This window comes from Chenopodium album, chromosome 2 (genome assembly GCF_948465745.1).
Source record: "Chenopodium album chromosome 2, dcCheAlbu1.1, whole genome shotgun sequence".
Taxonomy (NCBI): domain Eukaryota; kingdom Viridiplantae; phylum Streptophyta; class Magnoliopsida; order Caryophyllales; family Amaranthaceae; genus Chenopodium; species Chenopodium album.
The window spans coordinates 22,077,781-22,099,489 of record NC_137835.1 but is presented as its reverse complement, the minus strand read 5'-3'; the positions used below and the strand labels follow the sequence as shown (position 1 = coordinate 22,099,489).

The following is a 21,709-nucleotide window of genomic DNA, read 5'->3' as shown; positions in this document are numbered from 1 at the left end:
AGAGATCGTCAACTCCATAAGGTCTAGAACCAAATAAGGGTTCGGGGATGAAGGTACAAATCCAACCTAAAAAAGGTTGAACCTGCCCTAATAATAGGCCTCTACTTTATTCTGATCGTATTCATGTGTGCTTTTTGACTAACATACAATCATTAGGATTAACCCTAAACCTGTTTATCTATGTTGGTTGAATATTAATGCACAAATAAATCTATGATTGGCCATCACTTGAATTATAATCAAATTAACCCTAAACAAGATTATTAATTATCTTATTATGCGTGATTACAAGTACCAATTCCCTTTAAACATGCATAAAATAAAGGCGTGATCAAGCAATAACAATAAATAATGTATCAAGCAACATAATAATAATCAATATCATTAATAATAATTATAATAATCATAATAATAATAATATCATCATAAATAAAATAATCATCATCAAAATGATAATAATAATAATATTCATAATCATCATAAATCATAACAATTATAATCATAATCATGTTCATGTTAATATTAAAGCATAATAATAATAGCAAGATCCTAGGCATGATACTAACAAGATTAATAACAAACCCTAGCATGTCACTAAGCAATAAAAATCAAATCTTTAACCCTAACATGGTACTAACGATCATAAATATTAGGAAGAACATAGGAAGCATCGTAACAATCATATTTAATATTAAAATTACCCTAGGCATGATACTAGTAATATCATAATTACAATTTAAACATGATTTCTATGTCATAACATCAATTAAAACCATTAAAGTACTTACTTTGATGCCTCGTACCTCTTTCTAATAACAAAATACACACGTTAGTAACTTCAAGGAAAATAACAAAGCAATTAAATTAAATAATTAAAAAGAGATTTGGGACCAAACCCTCATAAATTAAACCTTTCACGTCTAGGGCGAAGGCAATTTCGAATATGGCTAGGTGTATCTAGATCTTGCGAATGCGGAATTTTGTATGTAAAAAATTAGTTTTTTAGAAAAAGAGAAAGAGAGATGAATGAATGAATGAGAAGAGAATAAGAGAATTAATGATTGAGAATGAAAACTGATTGTAGGTGAATGAAAACGGAGTGTTTACGTCGTTATTTATAGAGAAAATCAGCCAAAAAGATAAAATTAACAAATCAGAATATTGGCGCAACTGAAACAGAGCTGGCGCCAACCCCGACTAACTGGCGCCAGGCACCAGGCCTATCTCCAGGCGCCAAGCTTGTTTTTGACGCGCTTTCTCAAATCAGATAAGTTTTGTCGTACAGGAGGATAAAATCGTATATTTTCCTCGAAAATGCTATTTGATTTTAATTAAAACTCTGAAAAGTCAACAAAAGTCAATTTATCAATGCTAATTGAATTAAGAATGAAAAGAACCTTCTAGAAGAATCTAGAAGACTAAAACCATTCCTAATTGCATTAGGAATGATAAATCTATATTAGGCCCTCCCCTAGATCATTGGGCCGCATATAAAGCTCAAACCGGGCCCAGTTTAGTAAATTGGCCATAACTTCCTCAATATTCATCGGAATTGGGCTTATAATATATCGTTGGAAAGGTCTTTACAAGCCCCATCCAACTGTACTACTATTGGACCCATATCATGGACCAACAAAACTGGATTGGCTGTTTTCTTAAAAATAAGTTTTCAAAAACAGAGAGAAGAGAAAAGAAATTAAAACTATCCGCAACACTAGACTTTCCACACTTTCGCTTCATTCGATTATGATTCGACGTGAAAGGTACTCATCACCGGGTTTGGTTTTGGGGAGACACAAATGGGTGTCTACAATGGTACTTGTAGCGCACATTTAGGCAACCTCTTCTCAAGCGGGGGATCTTGAAGAGGTCCAATAGGAGTAATGAGTCCCTTGGCATGGAGTCGATCGAAAGCATCATCGTAGCTAATGCTAAACGGGGTAAAATCCCTTTTTTGTTGCTTACTAAATCCTAAGATCTCATTAAGGTCGAAAGTACCAACACAGTTGCTACAGTAGGTGTTTTCGGAAGGAGAAGGATAGTCGTTCTTCTTCCCTTTACAACCACTGTTGTTATTGTTACTGATCTTGGCCTTCTTGTCGCGCGGAGGAACATGAAGGAGATTTGAATCAATGAAGTCTTGAACACGATCCTTCAGGGCGAGACACTTGTCAGTAGTTAGACCGCGACCTTTATGGTATCGACAATAGGAATTTGGATCCCAATTGGGAAAACGTTTTTCATGTGGAAGGTTTTGACTGGGACCAATGGAGTGAATATGACTTTGATTATGAAGACAGTCAAAATCTTCATTGTAAGTCATTCCTATTGGTGTGTATTCTTTAATGGTACGTTTTGCCCGTGGCTTAGGAGCATTGAGTTCTTCATTAAACTCTTGGCGAGAATTTTGTTCGATGACCATCACCCGATTTGCTAATCCTTCTACCACGTTCAAGAGCATGGCAACGATATCTTGCAATTTCCGAACGTCCTCTTTTAGACTTGACGATTCTTCCCTGGTATTATCTAAGAAAAGACTTTCATCCTCCCCAATCATGGCCACTTCATCGAGAGAGGTCATATAAGTTGTCTCGATCATGGGCTCACCTACAAGTGTGATAAGAAGTGATGGATCGAAGGATGCTTGATCTTCTTCAATGGCTAGAATTTCGGAAGTTTCATTGTTATCGATCAGATCTTGAATAGCTTCTTTGAGTTTCCAACACACCTCAGTGTCGTGACCCTTTCCTTGGTGATATTTGCAGTGCTTATTGGGGTCCCACTTGGGTGGCCTGGCTTCTGGAACTGGATCTTTGATAAGCCCTATGGGCATGACTAGTCCTTTGTGATGTAGCTTCTCGAAAGTTATTTCATAACTCATACCAAGTGGAGTGAACACCCTTTTTGATCTTTGGATTTGTGATTTAGAGGCGTTCGTGGTACGTACCTCATTAATGGGAGAGGAAGAAGAAGAAGGATGGTCGTTCTTCTTTCCTCTAGCACTATTATCTTTCAGAAGGTCATCTTCAATGTCAATGCCTATATTATAGACAGCCTTGAAAGTATTCAAGTTGTGTTGGTATCTTAAGTGCTTTGAATACTTCCCTTGAAGATTCTTGATAAACATCCTCACAAATTCTTTTTCGGTAGGAGCCTTGACCATATTAGCAGAAGTTTCCCTCCATTTATCGAAGAAAGAAGTGAACCCTTCGTTTTCTTTTTGTTTTAACATCTCGAGTTGTCTACAGTCTGTTTCGTCTTGGATGTTGCACTTATATCTATCTATGAAAGCGTTTGCTATGGACTCCCAGGTGGAGGTTTTTTCTTTCTCGAGAGAAAAGAACCATTGCTGGCAAACGGTCTCGAGAGATAGTGGGAACAGAGAAAGGAAAACCTTCTTATCGATACCCTTAATGCTCGTTATAGTTTCAAAAGCTCTTAGATGAAAGTAAGGGTTATCTGTTGCCTTGAATTTAGGGATGTCAGTGGCGTTGAACTTATGCGGAAGAAGTTCCTTGTCCAGCGAGACCCCTTGTGAACTAATGCCCTGAAATTTATAGTCACTAGATAGCTTGCTCAAGCTTTCTTGCATGAGGTTCATTTGTTGTTTCTTCACAGGGTCATCAATTTTGAGGGTTAAAGCCTTTAACACCTCAGTCACGTCATTCAATTGACTCCTAAGTTCATTGACCTCTTCTTGACTTGCCATTATCTTTTTAGCTTTCCTCTTTTGACGAATTGGTTTATCAAAAAGTGAGACTTGAATAAAGAGGTTGTCCTTGATTAATCGCCCTCCTCTCCTCGACCAAGTACTGTGGAAAAGGAATTTGGAGATATCTATTGTTAATTATTTGGCTCAAACTTTATTCAACATGCAATGGATGGAGGAAGTGAAGAAAGATTGGAATATAATGTGAAGAAAAATAATGTAGATGGAGGGATATGAAGAATTAGGAATAGAATGTGCCCCCAACTCAAATGACGGAAAAAACCGACTCATGCATGAACCTAAGACATGGTCATGGTGGTATGTACTCAAAGTGTGTGCTAAGACCAGTGAGTGTAGGTGACATGTTAAGACTCGTGTTATGACCATGGGACTTAGTGCCTAGACTCAAATAATGACTTAACAAAGTGTTATTGACAGCGAAATTTAACCGAATTTATTAGCAAACTGGTTAATTAGACACTAGGTGATGACTCAATCAATAATCCGAACTGTCGGCAAAACGACAAGACTGGCGCCTCTCTTTGCAGTGTAGCGCCAGACGACAGAGCTGTCGCCAGGAGCCACACTCCACAGAGTGGCACTACGGTTCAGACTTTGGCGCCAATGCTGGAGCTTCAATCTGAGACTATTTTCGGTGTTATTAATCAACTGGGGTATGCCTAAAGTCGTACTAGGTCAATTCTGATTAAAATATTAGACTTTATTTACTCAAATTAATTAATCAATTAATTAATTAGGCAAAGTTCTTTAAGTCATTAATTTATTAAATCTCAACACAAGTCAAACAAACGGTTAAGAAAACATAGTATATGCACAACAAATAATGCACAATTAGTTAAGTAGGCACAATATGATGCAATGAGTTTGCAACCTAACCATGGCTCTAGTTCTCTAAAGTTCGGGATATGGTTTAGTCAATAGAGGGTCCATGGTTAATAGTCCGGATGCACCGCGCGAAAGCCTAACCGTGAAGGGTTGGCGCGAGTGGATGGGACACCGCGAGTTTTAGAAAAACTCGCTTCCATGGTTTGGTGAATTCAACATTCTCGGATGTACCCATTGTTGCACGGAGCGTTCAATCAGGTAGATGGAGCATGAATTCCCAGAGGGTTATGTCCATATGTAGAACACATATGGGTTTCAGAAAAGTGAGAAAAACTCAATCAGGAAATAGGATCGAGCAAACAATACGAAAAACTGGTCGAAATTAGAACGCATATTTCTGGCTCGGTATTGGAAGAACTTGGCGCTAGCAAACAGAGGTTGGCGCCAGGATTTAGCTGTAGCGCCTGGCGACATGGCTGTCGTCTGGCGCTACGGTTAAATGTCTGGCGCCAGCTTCTGTTCGCTGACGCTAATTCCTACATGCCTCAGCAGCTTTCTGTGCTCGATAAAATTTTCCAGTTTCGCGCAGTGTTATTTCGGTCCTAGTTGTGAAAGATATTTCTCAAATTTCCTAGGTGTAAAATCCTATGTTTTAACTCATTACGGATGGTCTTTCCAATGAGATCTTTTTTATGCATATGACAATAATGTTAATCAAAATTACGCACATGAAATACTTAGAACGTTTCGAGTCTCATCCACTCATTCTAAATCATTGCCGAAATAAATTTCAGGAATTAAAATAGAAATCCTCCCCAGTGGAGTCGCCAAAAAACTGTAGGGAATATTTCAAGCATTAATCCCTTGCTTGAACCCCACTGTGATCATACACTAAAGTACGGTGGCGTCCAAAGGGAAAGAAGATAGAGCAAAAGAGTCGCCAACAAGTTTTTTTTGGAACTTGTAAACCGTTCACGAGGTGAAGGTTACACCCCTTAACGATCCAAGAGATCGTCAACTCCATAAGGTCTTGAACCAAATAGGGTTCGGGGATGAAAGTACAAATCCAACCTAAAAGAGATTGAACCTGCCCTAATAATAGGCCTCTACTTTATTCTGATCGTATTCATGTGCGTTTTCTGACTAACATGCAATCATTAGATTAACCCTAAACCTGTTTATCTATGTTGGTAGAATATTAATGCACAAATAAAACTATTGTTGGCGATCACTAAAATTATAATCAAATTAACCCTAAACAAGATTATTAATTATCTTATTAAGCGTGATTACAAGTATAGATTCTCTTTAAACATGCATAAAAGGTGTGATCAAGCAATAACAATAAATATCAAGCAACATAATAATAATCATCATCATAATAATAATAATCATAAAATCATAATATTAATAATATTCATAACCATAATCATGAATCATAAAAATAATCATAATCATAATTAATAATCATAAATCATGTTAAAGCATAATAATATCAAGATCTTAGGCATGATACTAACAAGATTAATAACAAACCCTAGCATGTCCCAAAAACACTGAAAATCAAAGCTTTAACCCTAACATGATACTAACAATCATAAATATTAGGAAGGACATAAAAGACATCATAACGATCATACTTAGTATTAAAGTTACCCTAGACATGATGCTAGGAATATCATAATAACAACCTAAACATGATTTCTACATCATAACATCAATAAAAACCATCAAAATACTTACTTTGATGCCTCGTACCTCTTTCTAATAACAAAATACACACGTTAGTAACTTTAAGGAAAATAATAAGCAAAACAATTAAATCAAATAATGGAAAGAGAGATTTGGGACCAAACCCTCAGAAATTAAGCCTTTCACGTCTAGGGCGAAGGCAACTTCGAATATGGCTAGGTGTTTCTAGATCTAATGAATGCGGAATTTTGATATTTGTGAGAAGGCTAGTTTAGAAAAGAGAGAAAGAGAGAGTAATCAAGAGAAACTTGATGAGAGTTGGTAGATTGTAGATGAATGAAAATTGGTTATCGAAAACGGAGTTTTTAGCACGTTATTTATAGAGAAAATCAGCCAAAAAGATAAAATATCAAAACAGAGTTTTGGCGCACATAAAACGATGTTGGCGCTAACGCTGGCTATGGGCGCCAGACGCCAACATTAGCGCCAGGCGCCAATGCTAGCGCCAGGCGCCAATGCTAGCGCCAGGCGCTACAGCTGGAGTTTGGCGCTGATTGAAAAATTCACGCATTTTCTTAAAATAAGATAGAAATTGCCGTACAGGAGGATAAAATCGTATCTTCCTCAAAAAACGTTCTTTGATTTTAATTAAAACTCTGAAAAGTCAACCAAAGTCAATTTATCAATGCTAATTGAATTAGGAATACAAAGAATCTTCTAGAAGAATCTAGAAGACTAAAACCATTCCTAATTGCATTAGGAATGATAAATCTATATTAGGCCCTCTTCTAGATCATTGGGCTGCATATAAGGCTCAAACCGGGCCCAATCCAGTAAATTGGCCATAACTTCCTCAATATTCATCGGAATTGGGTTTATAATATATCGTTGGAAAGCTCTTGTCAAGCTCCATCCAACTACACTACTATTGGACCCATATCATGGACCAACCAAACTGGATTGGTTGTTTTCTTAAAATAAGTTTTCAAAAACAGAGAGAAGAGAAAAGAACTTAAAACTATCCGCAACACTAAACTTTCTACACTTTCACTTCATTCGATTATGATTCGACGCGAAAGGTACTCATCACTGGGTTTGGTTTTGGGGAGACACAAATGGGTGTCTACATCTCCACATCCTGATCAATTTGACTCAGATAAGGATGATGAATTGGATAATTCTCCAGAGTCCGCTTCACCTTCTTGGTGGATCTACGCACCAGATCCTCCTTCTCTTTCGAAAACTCAGTCTCACGCCCTCCGCTTTCGCTCTCCATTTTTTATAAAAAAAAATGTTTTTTTTTTTTTTGTAGCTATTATAATTAGTTTTAATCTTGGTCCTATATTTTTTAATGTTCAATCTTGTCCATTCATTCAATTGACTTAATTTTCAAAAAAAAAAAAAAAAAAAAAAAAAAAAAAAAAAAAAAAAAGAAACAGTTACTTAAACAAAAATTCTGAACTTTGCCATTGATGCATACTCGATCTTGCAATTTCTAAGTTCAAGTGACTGTCCCATCCCCATTAAAAATCAACATTTGATTATAGTTTATTAACAATAAACTATCTATCGCATTCTATATATTAAGGTCCATAATTTTTTCATCAAATTTATCAAAAAATAAATCATCCTCCATTAAAGGGAGGAAAAAAGAAGAAGATGAAAAAAAGTTATGAAATTTGTCTCTTTTCAAGAAACCAATCAATTAACATTAAAGATAAAAAAAATGAAAAATCAAGTAAGATAAATTATGAATTCCAATTCCATATCCTTCGACCAAATGCTCTAGTACTCCATATTAATTAAAAGTTGTTTTTTTTTTTTTTTTTTTTTTTTTTTTTTTTTTTTTTGGTAGTTGATAAGGTGTATTTTAAAGTCAACTAAATGGATGAATATGATGAATTTATTAATTGAAGGGTTGTGATTCACTCAACTACAATGGCCACAATTTTATTGTAGTCATTTAATAACCGTCCCTATTATGGAATGGGTTAGTAAATGATATTTTTGGTTAGTGGTAATTCTTCAACCCATTCTTTGATTCTCAATATTCAAGCAACTTGTAAAATTCAATAATCGTACATTAAATTAGATAAATGAGATTTAGATATCTATATAAACATAATCCTAAATAAGCTTTAGTAAATTTATAAGGAAAATTTGAATTTTAAGTTTTTAACACCACAAAAAAAAAAAAAAAAAGGATTTCAACACTAAAAACCTTTCATAATAACACCACAAATTTTTTTAAAAAAATTGATTTTACCACCACTTAACAATTGTCGTCCAAAAATCCGTTATGTGGGGTTTATTGTGCCACGTGTCGTCATATTATTAGCTTAGAAAGAAAAAAAAGAAATTAAAATTTAAAAAAAAAATCCATAAACTACCCGGCCAACCCTACCCTCACCGCCGGCAGGGCGGCGCCGGCCATTACCCCACCCAAACACCGCCGTTTCTAGCCCCAATCGCCGCAAACTCCGTCTCTTCCCTTTCCCGCCTCCCCAAAACCGACAAGACCTCCCAACGACCACTTAAAATGGGCGGCCGTTTTTCAAACCACCCAAAATCGAGCACCACTTAAGGCAACTAACAATAAAAAACGACCAGTTTAGGGCCCAAGTGGTCGATCTCGGCCATAAATTGGTCGTTTTCGACCCATAAAACCCGTTTTTGGTGACTGTTTTGGGTGGTTCGAAAAACGGCCACCTGTTTTTGGTGGTCGTTGGGGCAAGGTTGCCGATTTTAGTGAGGGGGATAAGGAAAGGGAAAGGGCAGAGAATTTGGTGGCTTTGGCCGGTAGCAGGGGTGTTTGGGTGGGGCAGTAATCAGCGCTGCCCAGCCGGCGATGGGATGTGGTGGCTGGGTTAATTTAGGATTTTTTTAAAAAAATTATTTTCTTCTAATAATATGCTGGCACGTAAGCAATGTGGAGCCCACTAACGGATTTCATCCATGAAGTAGTTAAGTGGCAGTAAAAGCAAATTTTCAAAACTTTTAGCGGTGTTAAATTTTTATTTTTATTTTTATTTTATTTTATTTTATTTTTTTTTGTGTTGAAATCCATTTTAGAATTTTGTGGTGTTAAAATTCAAATTTTCCAATTTATTATGATAAAATTTTGATTAAATATTCACTAAATAAATTTACTCAACTTGATTTAACACATGCCCATATTTTAGCTATATTCTTTTCATTTTTCCAAGTGTAAAGCCTAACTTGATTTAATTAATTTTGATTAATCAATTAATTTTAAATTTGAAAAAATAAAGCTTCATCAAATTAAAATAGTTTTGATGGACTAAAATCTATATAAGTTAATTTAATACTCATATTTTGAAGCAACAAATTGAGATGTATATAATCGTATCCCAATTATTACTCCCTCCGTCCAATAATACATAAGACGTTGGACTTTTTCATTATTTATGCATTAGCTTTGACCATAACTTTTTACTAACATAATAAAAATATATTTTATTATAAAATATGTTGTTAGATAGGTATTAATATAAAGTTTTATACTATATTTTTAAAGATAATTTTCATTAATATTTAATTATATAAAAATAAAATCAAAATAGTGCATTTGCATGTGTGCAAAGTTGATTGTGTCATGTATTATGGGACAGAGGTAGTATTTTTTTTACATATATTACTGTAGGGAATATTTCAAGCATTACCCCAAACTTTAACCCCATTGTGATCATACACTTAAGCATGGTGGCGTCCAAAGGGAAAAAAGCTAGAGCAAAAGAGTTGCCAACAAGTTTTAGGAACTTGTAAACCGTTCACAGGGTGAAGGTTACACCCCTTAACGATCCAGGAGATCGTCAACTCCAATAGGTCTGGAACCATGACTGGAAGTTTGGGGATGAAGGTACAAATCCAACCTAAAAGAGATTGAACCTGCCCTAATAATAGGTTTCTACTTTATTCTTCTCATATTCATGTGCGCTTTCTGACTAACATGCAATCATTAGGATTACCCTAAACATGTTTATCTATGTTGGTTGAATATTAATGCACAAACAAACTATTATTGGCGATCACTTGAATTATAATCACATTAGCCTAAACAAGATTATTAATTATCTTATTAAGCGTGATTACAAGTACAAATTCCCTTTAAACATGCATAAAAGGTGTGATCAAGCAATAACAATAAATATATCAAGCAACATAATAATAATCATAACAATTATAAAAATAATCATATATATATATATGTGTATATATATGTATGTATATATATATATATATACATACATATATATATATATATATATATGTATGTATATATATAATGCACAACTCTCTTTCTCTCTCTCCTATGCAGTACACAAGTTTTACCTCTTCCTTAATTTTTTCTCTCTCCTAGGGTTCTTCATCATTGAAGCTTACACAAGTTCTCTCGCCCCTCCTCCATTGAAACAAGCTTTGAATTTCTTGATCGACAATTAGAGTGTAATCACATTATTCCTCTCAGTCCACCATTGAAGTGTATGCTCATTCCAATTGTTCACCATTAAAGTGAAACTCGATTCTCCATTGAAGCGGTAAATTGGTGTAATTTATGGTGTTGTTGGTGGGCGAATCAGGTGCTGCTTTTTGGAAATTTATAAGATACGAGCAGCAAGGTCCGTGGGTTTGTAAGTAGGGCTGTGCACCGGACCAAAACCGGACCGGATCGGAATTCGAAATCACCAATTTTTAAGGACCGGGACTGGACCGTAATTAACCAGTTTGGGTTCCGGTTTAGACCTGTTTATCCAGTCTGGTCTGATTTTAGACTGGAATGGACCGGTTAAACACTTTTTTCTTTCCATTTTTATATATACATCATTTTTGGACGTCTTGTGTTTTATTTGCGTGCTTTCCTATTTTCCACCTAGAATTTATAAATTAAAGTTTTATACCTAATTTTTTTAAAAAATTTAATCATAAAATATAAAAATTTCACCTAAATAATAAGAAAATACACTTTCCAGTCGATTCCGATCCGAACTAGAATATTCTGGTTTTTACCCGGACTGGACCGAAAACTTGGAAACAACAAAATGTGAGGAACGAAGACCAACCCGGAATCCAACGGTCCAATCCGGTCCAATTCCGATCTGGTCCCGGTCCGGTTTTCGGTCTCAGTCCTTTTTTGCACACCCCTATTTGTCATAATGTTGCAAGAGTTGTGGCTGGTGTTGTTGCGGGAGAAGTGGTGTGTCTGGTTGTTGTTGCGAGAGTTGATGTTGTTGTTGGTTGGTGTTGCGCCGTTTGGCAGGGAGAAGGTGCTCAAGATGGTTGTGTAGTGCAGCTTGGTGGTTATTGTGCTAAGTGGCCGGTGGGGTGGAGTTCCTAAATTCAGAGGAATTTGGATTTAATAGAGTATTTTTGGGAATAATTTGGGGTATTTTTGAACTTCTTTGGTAGTACTTTAATGAAATAATCAAAGAAATTTGGGTTTAATTTCAAGGTTTATTGAAGAAAAAAATTGATAATCTGAGCAAGAGGATGAGATGAAATTTGGGGATTTAAGATTGAGAGTAGAGAGAAAGAAAAATTAATGTGAATTAAAAGTGTAAGTTCATTTACTTAATTCAAAATTTCACTCATCTCCAAACATAAATAGAATTTGAAATTTTGATATTTCTCAAATACCCAGTATTTAAATTGATAATTCCAACATTTAAAATGAATATCATGTTTCCAAACACAACCCGAAAGAATTTCAAATCCTGAAATTGTAATTTTCCATGTTTTATTTTGTCAACCAAACAACACCTTCGTTGACAAAAAATGACGGTGAACGAGGAAAGAGAAAATCTCTTACACCAACTTCCAACCAAAATTCCAAATTTTCAAATTAAAGTGAAGCTTCTCCTCATTTTGTTTGCATTGTGATCCTCAAATTCACAACCTTTTCAGAAAATCTTCCAAATTCCATTAATCTACCTTGAAGCGTTGAAATTATGTAGACAAAGTAGAGGTATTTGGGAATTTAGTTTTGATTTCACACTGAAAATTATGTAAAACAATGTACTCTTCCAATTAAATTGAGAAACAATGGAAAATAGGAAGAATTTATCAACTTTGATAAGTATATTGGGTTGTGAGAAGGAAAGAAGGGATTATAGATGAGAGAGATACGGCCCTGTTCTTTTGAGCTTCTGGCAGAGCAGAGCAGAGCAGATTGAAGCAAAGAAGAGCAGATTGAAGCAGAGCAGGGCAGGGCAGATTGAAGCAGCTATTTTTAAGTACTATTTTTAAGCAGAGCATAGCATAGCAGAGCAGATTTCAGCAGAGCAAAGCAGCTCTAAAGAACGGGGCCGTAGGAAGGAGAGAGAGTCAAAGAGAAAATGGGGCTTACGGCTGCCACTCAAACAAATTAAAACCCTAAACTTTTTACCTCCTTTAACCTAACATAAAATTTAAAAAACAAAGGATACCGGGTCAACGGGTACTCGACCAGAATAAGGGATGGCCCATGACCCGAGGATTTTAGCAGGCCGGGTACCAACCCGAAAAAATTGAAATTTTTTTTCCAATTACCTGTTGGTATTTTGCAGGCTGTCAGGTTGGGTCAAGTGGGTCGGGTTTTTTGAACACCCCTTACATGCCTACATGGTTCAATAATGCTGATCCAGCTGCTAAGCGACCTATGAAAACAATTAGTCATAAAGGTAAAGGTATACTAAAAAGCAGCACTAGTTCTTTTGATAAAGTATGTACAATGCAATGTTACCAAATTATAACCTGTGGTTCAAATGATAACCAGATCCAATTTCCCCAAAAGCGAAGAAAAGAACAGAACGGTTACAGGAAGGTGGGGGAGAAAGGATCCATAAGCTAAGAAAAGAAAGCAACTACAGAAACGTGGGTGTATAAGACACCCAGTTAGCTGGCAATCTAAATGATCTTTGGACCTAAATACTCTATTCCGTCCATCTCTGAGTTTTCTGGCATCTCAATCTCTTCCAACCATCTGAACGACTGCTCACCTTCTTTCACCTCAGCTAAAGTTTCATCTGCATTTTAGAAAATTTCATCATTAGCAAAAGTGTACACATATATTCATTACATTGTAAAAATTAACAGCAGCTCCGTATTAATCATATATGGCTTGGCATCCCTCTTTCTGATGTTTGCATTTCGCATTTGATAAATTTGCATAATAATTCAAGTTATTGTCAACAGCAGCACTTGGTGCAAATTAACTACTGGTTCATAAAAGGCAATAGGCAAGTTGTCCCTGTCCTTCAAGTCCAGTGCACTTGTAACACACCTCACACACACTAGTCACATTTGAAAAATGGTAACATACTCCTTATGCGGTTATGCCATAACATTCTTCTGAATCCCAGAGTTGATAAAAAGTAAATAGAAATTTTAAGGACAATGTCATTACTTAACGTGAGGAGTATTATTTCCTCTTTTTATGGTAATATCAGAGTGATACTCTCCCTCAGAAATAATTGTGAACTTGTGTCACTGTTTTAGGATGTACAGAAATATTTGTCAACATATAGCAATAAATTATAAGAGAAATTATAGGTAGTCCTACTTGTCACTTTAGGCTTTTACCTATGTCCCTTAATTCAATTATGCACCTAATTAAAGAAGATGAACAAGCGATGATTGCTGAACTTTTAGGGGTGGCTAAACTAGAAACATTGTAGAGAAAGATAGATTGAAGATGGAGCTTCACTATGTTACTTGGACTCTTCTTAAGTACATAGTCAACCTTCTTTATTTATTTATTTTTCATTTTTTTTTATAAATAAATAAATGTTCAACCTTTTCTAAGTTTCTTATTACTCCATCCATCCCAATTTACTTGCCTCGTTTTCCTAATTGGAGAGTCCAAATATACTTGCCTCATTTCTCTTTTAATTTTTTTTTCCTCTCATACTTTGATTTCTTTTTAACTAAGTCTATTCACCCAACCATTTTTTCTTGTCCACGGGGTAGATAAATTGGGACAAAGGAAGTATTATTTTTCATGATTATACCAGGGAATCCATAAATGTCTAGCATAAGTCATACAAAAATAAAAAATAAAAAAAAATAAAAAAAATTGGGGTGTTGGAGAAAAACAGGATCATTAACATGATGATGTCGCTTTTCATCTTGAGTAGATGATAAACCCTTTCCAAAGCTCCACTCTTTTATACAGCTTAACCTGAATATATTAGGAATTTAGGAGATATTCCAATAGATTAGAGCCTAGGAGAATTATTAGGCTTGTGTAAAATTATTTATTTTTAGCAATTATCACTAAGGGTCACACAAATGATAATGAGAAAAAGAACGGAGAGGGAGAGGAAAATTTTTTCAACAGGATGGTAAATGAAGAGTTCGTCAAGTAATTCAATTCCTAAATTTTGAGGTGTTAAAACAACCTTAATAATTCTGGACTCAGGGATTCACAATATCAATATTCAATTGTATTCAACATTACTTGTAAGTTGTAACTAGTAAAGGCTGACTAGATTCAGCAAAAATCAGAATATATGAGGTGAAACTTGCCTGAAGATGCTGACATAACTTCTTTGTAATATGTACAGTCACGGCCATCTTCTTTTGAGTAAGGCGGTCCAAGGACATCAAGAACAGCACATGGTGTTAGGGCAGTGAACTCATGGATATTGCCCCCTGTGGTAGGATAGAGGACTGATGTGCTACATGGAGATGTAAAGACACTGTCAGCTTTTAATTTTGCCAACCTCCCTGCAAAAAAAATTCAAGTTCAATTGGAAAATCTGTACAAAAATACTACGTATTCAAATTAAAGAGAACTGAAAAAACAGATGACTTACTTGATGAAGATTTTTTGCTACAATCCACGTCTACTGAATCATCCCAGTCATATGCTTTGATGTGCATTTTACCTAACAGTAGTTTGTTGAAAACTGTCATTTCTGGATGATTGTGAAGAGGGATGACAGCTGATGCTGGTAGAAAGAAAAGCACCAACTGCAGTTTGAGAAAATCAGACAATCAGAAGAAGCCATTGTAACTTGAATGTTGAATTCTGGCAGGCAACATTATACTTCCCCGGTTTTTTTAATACTTGCTTCATTTCTACTTTTTGCACTAATCATCCGTCCTACTTTGATTAATATTTGTGATTAATACATAAGAAAAAATATAGTCTTGTGGGTACTTGTTGGAATCGTCTCAATAAATAAATTAATAATTTTCAATTGTTAGAATTTATACTTGTTGAAAATTAAAGAAATTATTAATCAAAGATTACCATCGGCAAACGTGCCCAAGAGAAATGGAGCAAATATTTAAAAACGGAGGGAGTATGAGCTAAGATTAGATGTTAATTAAATATGCATAGCACATCAAGAGGATTTAATGCATTAATCCGGAATATGAAGGCCTTGGTCCCTTCAACTTAATAAAAACAATGTTCAGTAAAATTTGATTGCAGTATAATAGTTTTGATTGGGAAAAAAACAATTAAATCACTAAAAAATCAAAATATTTCATGTGAAAAGAAAGGGGGAAAAAAAAACCCCTAGACAATCAGTACAAAATCTTTTCAATCAATAAAAATAAGGAAAAACTGACAGGAATATTATGACCTTTGCCCGGTCCACCATAAATAAAACCACATTTTGATAACACCCCAATAAAACGACATTTGCACATAATCTTCCATAAATGGGGCAAACCGATTGGTAACCGGTATAATAGGTTAGTATGACACTTGTCCCTTTGTAATTGGTTAGTGTTTTTTTTTTTTAAAAAAAAAAAATTATTATAATTTTCTTACTTTTTAAAAGGATTTTAATAAATAAATTGATTTTGATTTTTTTTTTTTTAAATTCCTCCCTCCGCCATCTGCTCACCCCCACCACCTTCCGCGCGATCTCATGTTCTCTCTCCTCACCACCACCACCACCTTCGGCTTCACCATCTCAAATACAAGTGTTGAATTTTGGAGAAGAAGGGGTGGGATGGTAGAATTTGAGAGGAGAAGGGGGTAAGGTGGTTGGAAATTTGATGGGAAGGGGATGTGGTGGTAGGACTTTGGAGGGGAATGTGGGGCTGTTGGATTTGGAAGGGGAAGCAGTGTAGTGGTTGAAATTTGGAGGGGAAAAGAGTAAACTGCCGGAATTAGGGGGTGGGAGGGGAAGAGGTGGCTAAAAGGGGGGGGGGGGGGGGGGGGGGGGGGGAGGTTGGTGGTTGGAGGAAAGGATTTTAATTTTTAATAAATTTTTTTTAAAAGAAATATGTTTAAATTGAAATTAAAAAAAATATAACCAATCGTAATGTGACACATGTCTTTCCTTAACCTATTAAACAAGTTACTGGTGTTTTAACCTATTTTTGGAAGATCGTGCGCAAAGGTCATTTTATTAGGGGATTATCAAAAGGTGGTTTTATTTATGACAGACCGGGTAAAAGCCATAATATTCTTGTCAATATTTCCTAAAAAAAATTTCAATTCGATAGAAAACACCCCAAATCATTTTAGGACTAAAGCTTTGTTTTTGGTAGAAAACAGTTGAAGAGAAAGGAAAAACCATATAATCGAGTTTACTTCACTTACTGAAAAATCCCGACACTTGTAGACTGTGGTGTATGTGACTCTTGGGTTTCCCTTGACACAACTTTCAGTCTTGAAAAATGGGAGATCTCTACTCAGTCCAAAATCTTCAGGTACCAGGCAATCTGAAAACATACAACAATAATACCAGGATCAAATCTAAGTTAATTTAATGTCCTTGAACCACGTGTCAACTCTATACACGTACAAGTAAAAAGTAATGAGGCAACAATGCATACAATCTATGAAATTCTACAAAACCAAATATATGATGAAAACAAGATTGAGAAAGAAGTCATAATAAAGACTCCTAATGGATCATCGGAGCAAGAAAATTGCTAGGGTGTTACTATTGCAAGTCATGTTACTATAAAGCACCTGTTATCTATATGAAAATTGATGATTAGAGAAGTAAAAATCTAGTAAGTACGCTAATTGGCCTAGCTAATTGGTATTAACTTCCTGGAGAAGAAACAGTAACTTTAGCATAATAAGCTGTCAAACCCATACTTTTCTTTCCCATCTTTTTTTATACTACGTATAATGTAATAAGGTACAATAGAGTAGTCAACTGACATCCAACACCAAGAAAAGAGAAGGCACTGTACAATTTGAAACAGTAAAAATTTCCAGCATAAAATGAAAAGAACCCATATGTCAGGGTGGATGGTACTAATGCTTATAATTTATTAATGTGTTTGATGACATCAAACCCCCACTGTCTCCCCTATAAAAAGGAAACAGGTAAGGTACGTTACGATCCAACCCTTTTCATTATCATGTTGGGTAAACAAATATATTAATCAGAAAACAAACAAACTACAAGAATAAGTTGATGTTTATCACAAATCACTCATTAATTATAATACATATTTGAAGCTGTGAAAGTTTTATAACTTTTAACGTGAAACTGAGCAGTGATGGGCGATAATGAAAGTGAGTTATCGAAAATTCACACTTTTTGAGGAACAAAATTCACACTTGATTCTACATAAGTGAAAACTAAGGTATTGAGATAACTAAATTCCATTAATAAAACCATCTCATGACAAATCAAAGCAACAACCATAAACTCCCACAAGTCTAACACCTATAGTGTGGGTATTTGAGGGGAGAAGATTAAATATACATTAATAAAATCTACCCTAGAAAAAAATTATTAAACCAAATTTAGAAATGAATTCAATATTTCAGATTCTGTATATTATAAAAAAAAAAAAAAAAAAAAAAAAAAAAAAAAAAAAAAAGGATTAACTTTCTTGCCAACTCCTCCAAAAACAAATGAGTACTGTAACAAGCAACACTAAATTTCTATTATCCCAGTGACTAATAGGGATTTCCCTAAGCTGCATTGCATCAACTTTTAATCAGCCTAATATTCATACATATACATCCCAAGGGAGGACAATATAAAAACCATTTTTCTGATCATTTGGCACCGGTAATTATAAATAAGAAAAACAAAAAAAAATCCTCTCTTTTTTTTTTGGGAACATTATACTAGGATTGCCTTTCCCAATATAGTTTGCTTCCACGAGGGAAACTAGTAAAAGATAAACATCACTTAAAGGAGACAAAAATATCAATAAGGAAGCAGTTGCAGTAGTGCACTAAACGACACCATAGCCCCTGAAATCACTTAAAGCAGTTGCTTCACACATGAAATCAATAAGTGCATATCGTAAATGAGCAATTTAATTACACCAATCTAGTTAAATCTATTCCTCTTAACTTCATTCTTTTTTTTCCTTTCATTAACTAAAAGCCAAAATTCTGTTTCCATCACAGAAAGTTCATAACGTCATCTGCAAGCACTTAGTGAAAGTAGATTTCTTCAAACCCCAAAACCCTAATAACCTATCAACCTTAGCAAACTCTTGATGAAAGTAGCTTATCTCTTGCCTAAATTAACAACCAAAGTTCACCGACAAATGCTACAACAAGCATAAGAACATCTTCAAAATGATTCAAATTGAAATTATTCCACCCACCGAACACCCCCCCCTCCCCCACAAAGCCCTAATATCGATATGGCATCATCTTCCGCTGTATGGCACAAAATAGGTAGATTCTTAATCAAGGTGATATCTACACAAACAAATAAATAAGAAACGGAAAAATGTGGATAACTCCGGAGTTGCCAACATTGAAAAAGAAAAATGATGACCGATAACAAGAAGAATTACTGGTCAATGAAACATAATGTGGGATACCATTTACATCAAAAAAATTTCCATTTACCCAAACTGTTATCTTAACTCAAGCCAAACACTTGCACGCATAACTTATTGTTCTATAACAAGACAAATTACTAGTCCATGAAAGCATAATATATTATACCATTAACATCAAAAAAATTCCATGTAACCAGAACTGTGACTTAACATAAGCTAGACACTTGCACGCATAACTTCTTAAAGCTTATACTAGTAAGTAGTAATACCACTACCGCATAATCCAACCAATTTGCTTACTGTAGTTTTGACAAGTCAATTATGTACCAAAGCACAAGCCATTTACAAACAGTAGTTTTGACATGAATTCAACAATCAAGTTCCTTAAAGACAATGCAGGAGAACGGCAATCCAATGCAGGAAGCTCTCTAATCGAACTTATGAAGAGTGCTATTATGAATCTAATAAAAGTTTCATTCTCAACTTTTTACATAACGTCATAACCTATATCATGAAGCTACATTTAGTGGAATTTGACATAATCATAACTAAAACAGGTAAAATAAATGGTAACATACTAGTATACTAGAGTAATACTCTGATATCAAAGAGAGACACAAAGGGCAATGACGTAAAATTTTATACGTGATTTGATAACAAATACCCATAGTCTAATTTTATATAAATAATATCAAAGAAACAATCCAAAAATAAATTACCCAAAAAACATTACAAGCAAAGTTTAATTTTGGAACTTATATCATTCTAACAAAATGACAAGCAACAAAATGCAATCACTTTTAAGGCAAATTAAGGTAGAATTCAGGGGAAAAACTATAAAGTCCAAATCAAATTTAACACCAAAAATCAAATTCACCAAAATTAAGGAAAGAGACTCACCCAGTATGTTGCAGAGATTTTGAACATCTTGAGGAGGAGGAACAATCCCAGGACCTTTGAAAACATTTTTGCAATAACTATAAAGTTGCTGCAAAGTGAAAAAAGGCAATTCCTTCTTCATGGTAGTAGTACTTGAAGAAGAAGAAGATGAAGAAGATGATCTCCTTCTCACTTTTTTCTTCTTAACAACCTTACCATTAACAACCCCATTAATCTCCCTTCTATGTTCAACCAACCCAGCATCCATTTTCATCTGAAGAAGGGTTTTGGAGTTCTTTGAGGAATTTTAACAAACACCTGGTGTGCAGAATTTGCAGTAGGAAGAACACAGGAAAAATACGTATTGTAAACAGTAGATCTGTCAATTCTTTGGGAGTAAATTGGAATGGGAAATTGAGATCAACGTTTTTGAGTTGGATTGAATTGAATGAAAAGTAAAAGAGAAACTCAAGTGATTATATAAACAGAGGGAAGGATATAGAAAACCAGGGGCCATCTTGGGTGGACTCGAAACGGTAGAGAAAACCAGCAAGTATTTTTTATGGGTTGATTTTTTTTATTTTTAGAATTAAAATATTGTGTTTGGATATGGTAATAAGACTAAATTAAGATGGAAATATGAGCTATTGTAAGATTTAAATTAATGCAATTTTTTATTGTCTAGACCCCACTAGAATAACATTTGTACAATTGTACTTGTTTGGTTTGAATTTTAGGATATCTTTTTCCTTAAAGGGAAGATATTGATAGATCTGTCAAATCAGTTAGTTGTGGTGTGAAATAATTCAATCAAATCGGTTGATTATGATATGAAATAATTCAGTCAAATCACTTGATTATGGTATGAAATAATTCATATTTGAACACTCTCGATAGAACATTGTTTTGGTTTAGGGTTGAGAAGACTTGAAAATATCTGGTTTAGGGTTTAGGAGACTTGAGAATTCTAATGATTGACAGTTTAAAGTTGTTTTATGGTTTAATGTCGAGTTATTAGGTGTGCTTCTTACAAGGCTATATGTTTATACTTGTTGATTTGTGGGTGTAATTACTAACATGCCATTATTAACATGTCACTATCATATCACTAATACAAGTTGGTGTCAATAAATGCAAAATCCCCTAAAGTTGATGTTTATAGTTGTAATTTTAATCGCAATAATGTGATTTGGTTCAAACCAAGAAAAATGGTAAAATAAGATTTGGTAATTTTTTTTCCCACAAATTCCAATCCAATATTATATCGAAAATATTTCTAAATATGTAGAAAAAGTAATTTCATACTTGGATATTAAAGCACTCAAATGGCAAGTTAATTGTCAAATTAGTCTGTCATGCCACATAAGCTTTTAAGCTAATTATCTTTTTAGTTCCAATGGTTAGCTAATAGCTTATGATTTAAATGGACCACACTTCCTTAATTTAAGTTGATAAAATTCATTTTATTTATTCTTATTTGTTTTGTTTTAGTAATTTTATTTCCAACCTAATTGCATTTTCTAGCTCCAATGGTTAAGCTAGTAGCTAGAGATTATATAATATTGTAAGCAAGTCTCTAGCTACAATCATTGTAGTTGCTATTAGAAATCACGATGAATATGACAAAGATACCACATGATTATTATTGTGGCATAAAAATATTGTAATATGTGTACTCATCTATCAAATCATCACTGATAAATAAAGTCAAGTGCCACCTAGGCCATAAGACAAATACACTTGATAGTTTAATTTTTTGCCAAATGTCGCCCAAATACGCAACAAATAAAGTATTACTATTACACATATTAATCTATTTACATTGTAAATTCATTTTTTAAAAATCTTTTA

At 34.5% G+C, this 21,709-nt stretch overlaps 1 protein-coding gene across 1 annotated transcript; it reads right to left on the bottom strand.

Moving 5' to 3' along the window:
* Positions 1-12,925: 12,925 nt before the first annotated feature.
* LOC145584387 (plant cysteine oxidase 1-like) lies at positions 12,926-20,414 on the bottom strand. Its single transcript, XM_081641243.1, has 5 exons — positions 19,880-20,414; positions 16,809-16,930; positions 15,061-15,217; positions 14,771-14,971; positions 12,926-13,269 (listed from the first exon to the last, which is right to left on the bottom strand). Exons 1-5 carry the CDS (start codon positions 20,130-20,132, stop codon positions 13,151-13,153), a joined length of 852 nt encoding a protein of 283 aa, XP_081497369.1. The 5' UTR covers positions 20,133-20,414; the 3' UTR covers positions 12,926-13,150.
* Positions 20,415-21,709: the final 1,295 nt, after the last annotated feature.

Excerpts from the sequence above, each read along its gene's own strand:
- LOC145584387 (XM_081641243.1), bottom strand. The coding sequence starts at position 20,132 with ATGAAAATGGATGCTGGGTTGGTTGAACATAGAAGGGAGATTAATGGG. Across the intron at positions 16,931-19,879 it reads AAATCTCTGCAACATACTGG|ATTGCCTGGTACCTGAAGAT; the intron begins GTGAGTCTCTTT and ends GTATGTTTTCAG. Across the intron at positions 15,218-16,808 it reads ACAAGTGTCGGGATTTTTCA|TTGGTGCTTTTCTTTCTACC; the intron begins GTAAGTGAAGTA and ends CTCAAACTGCAG.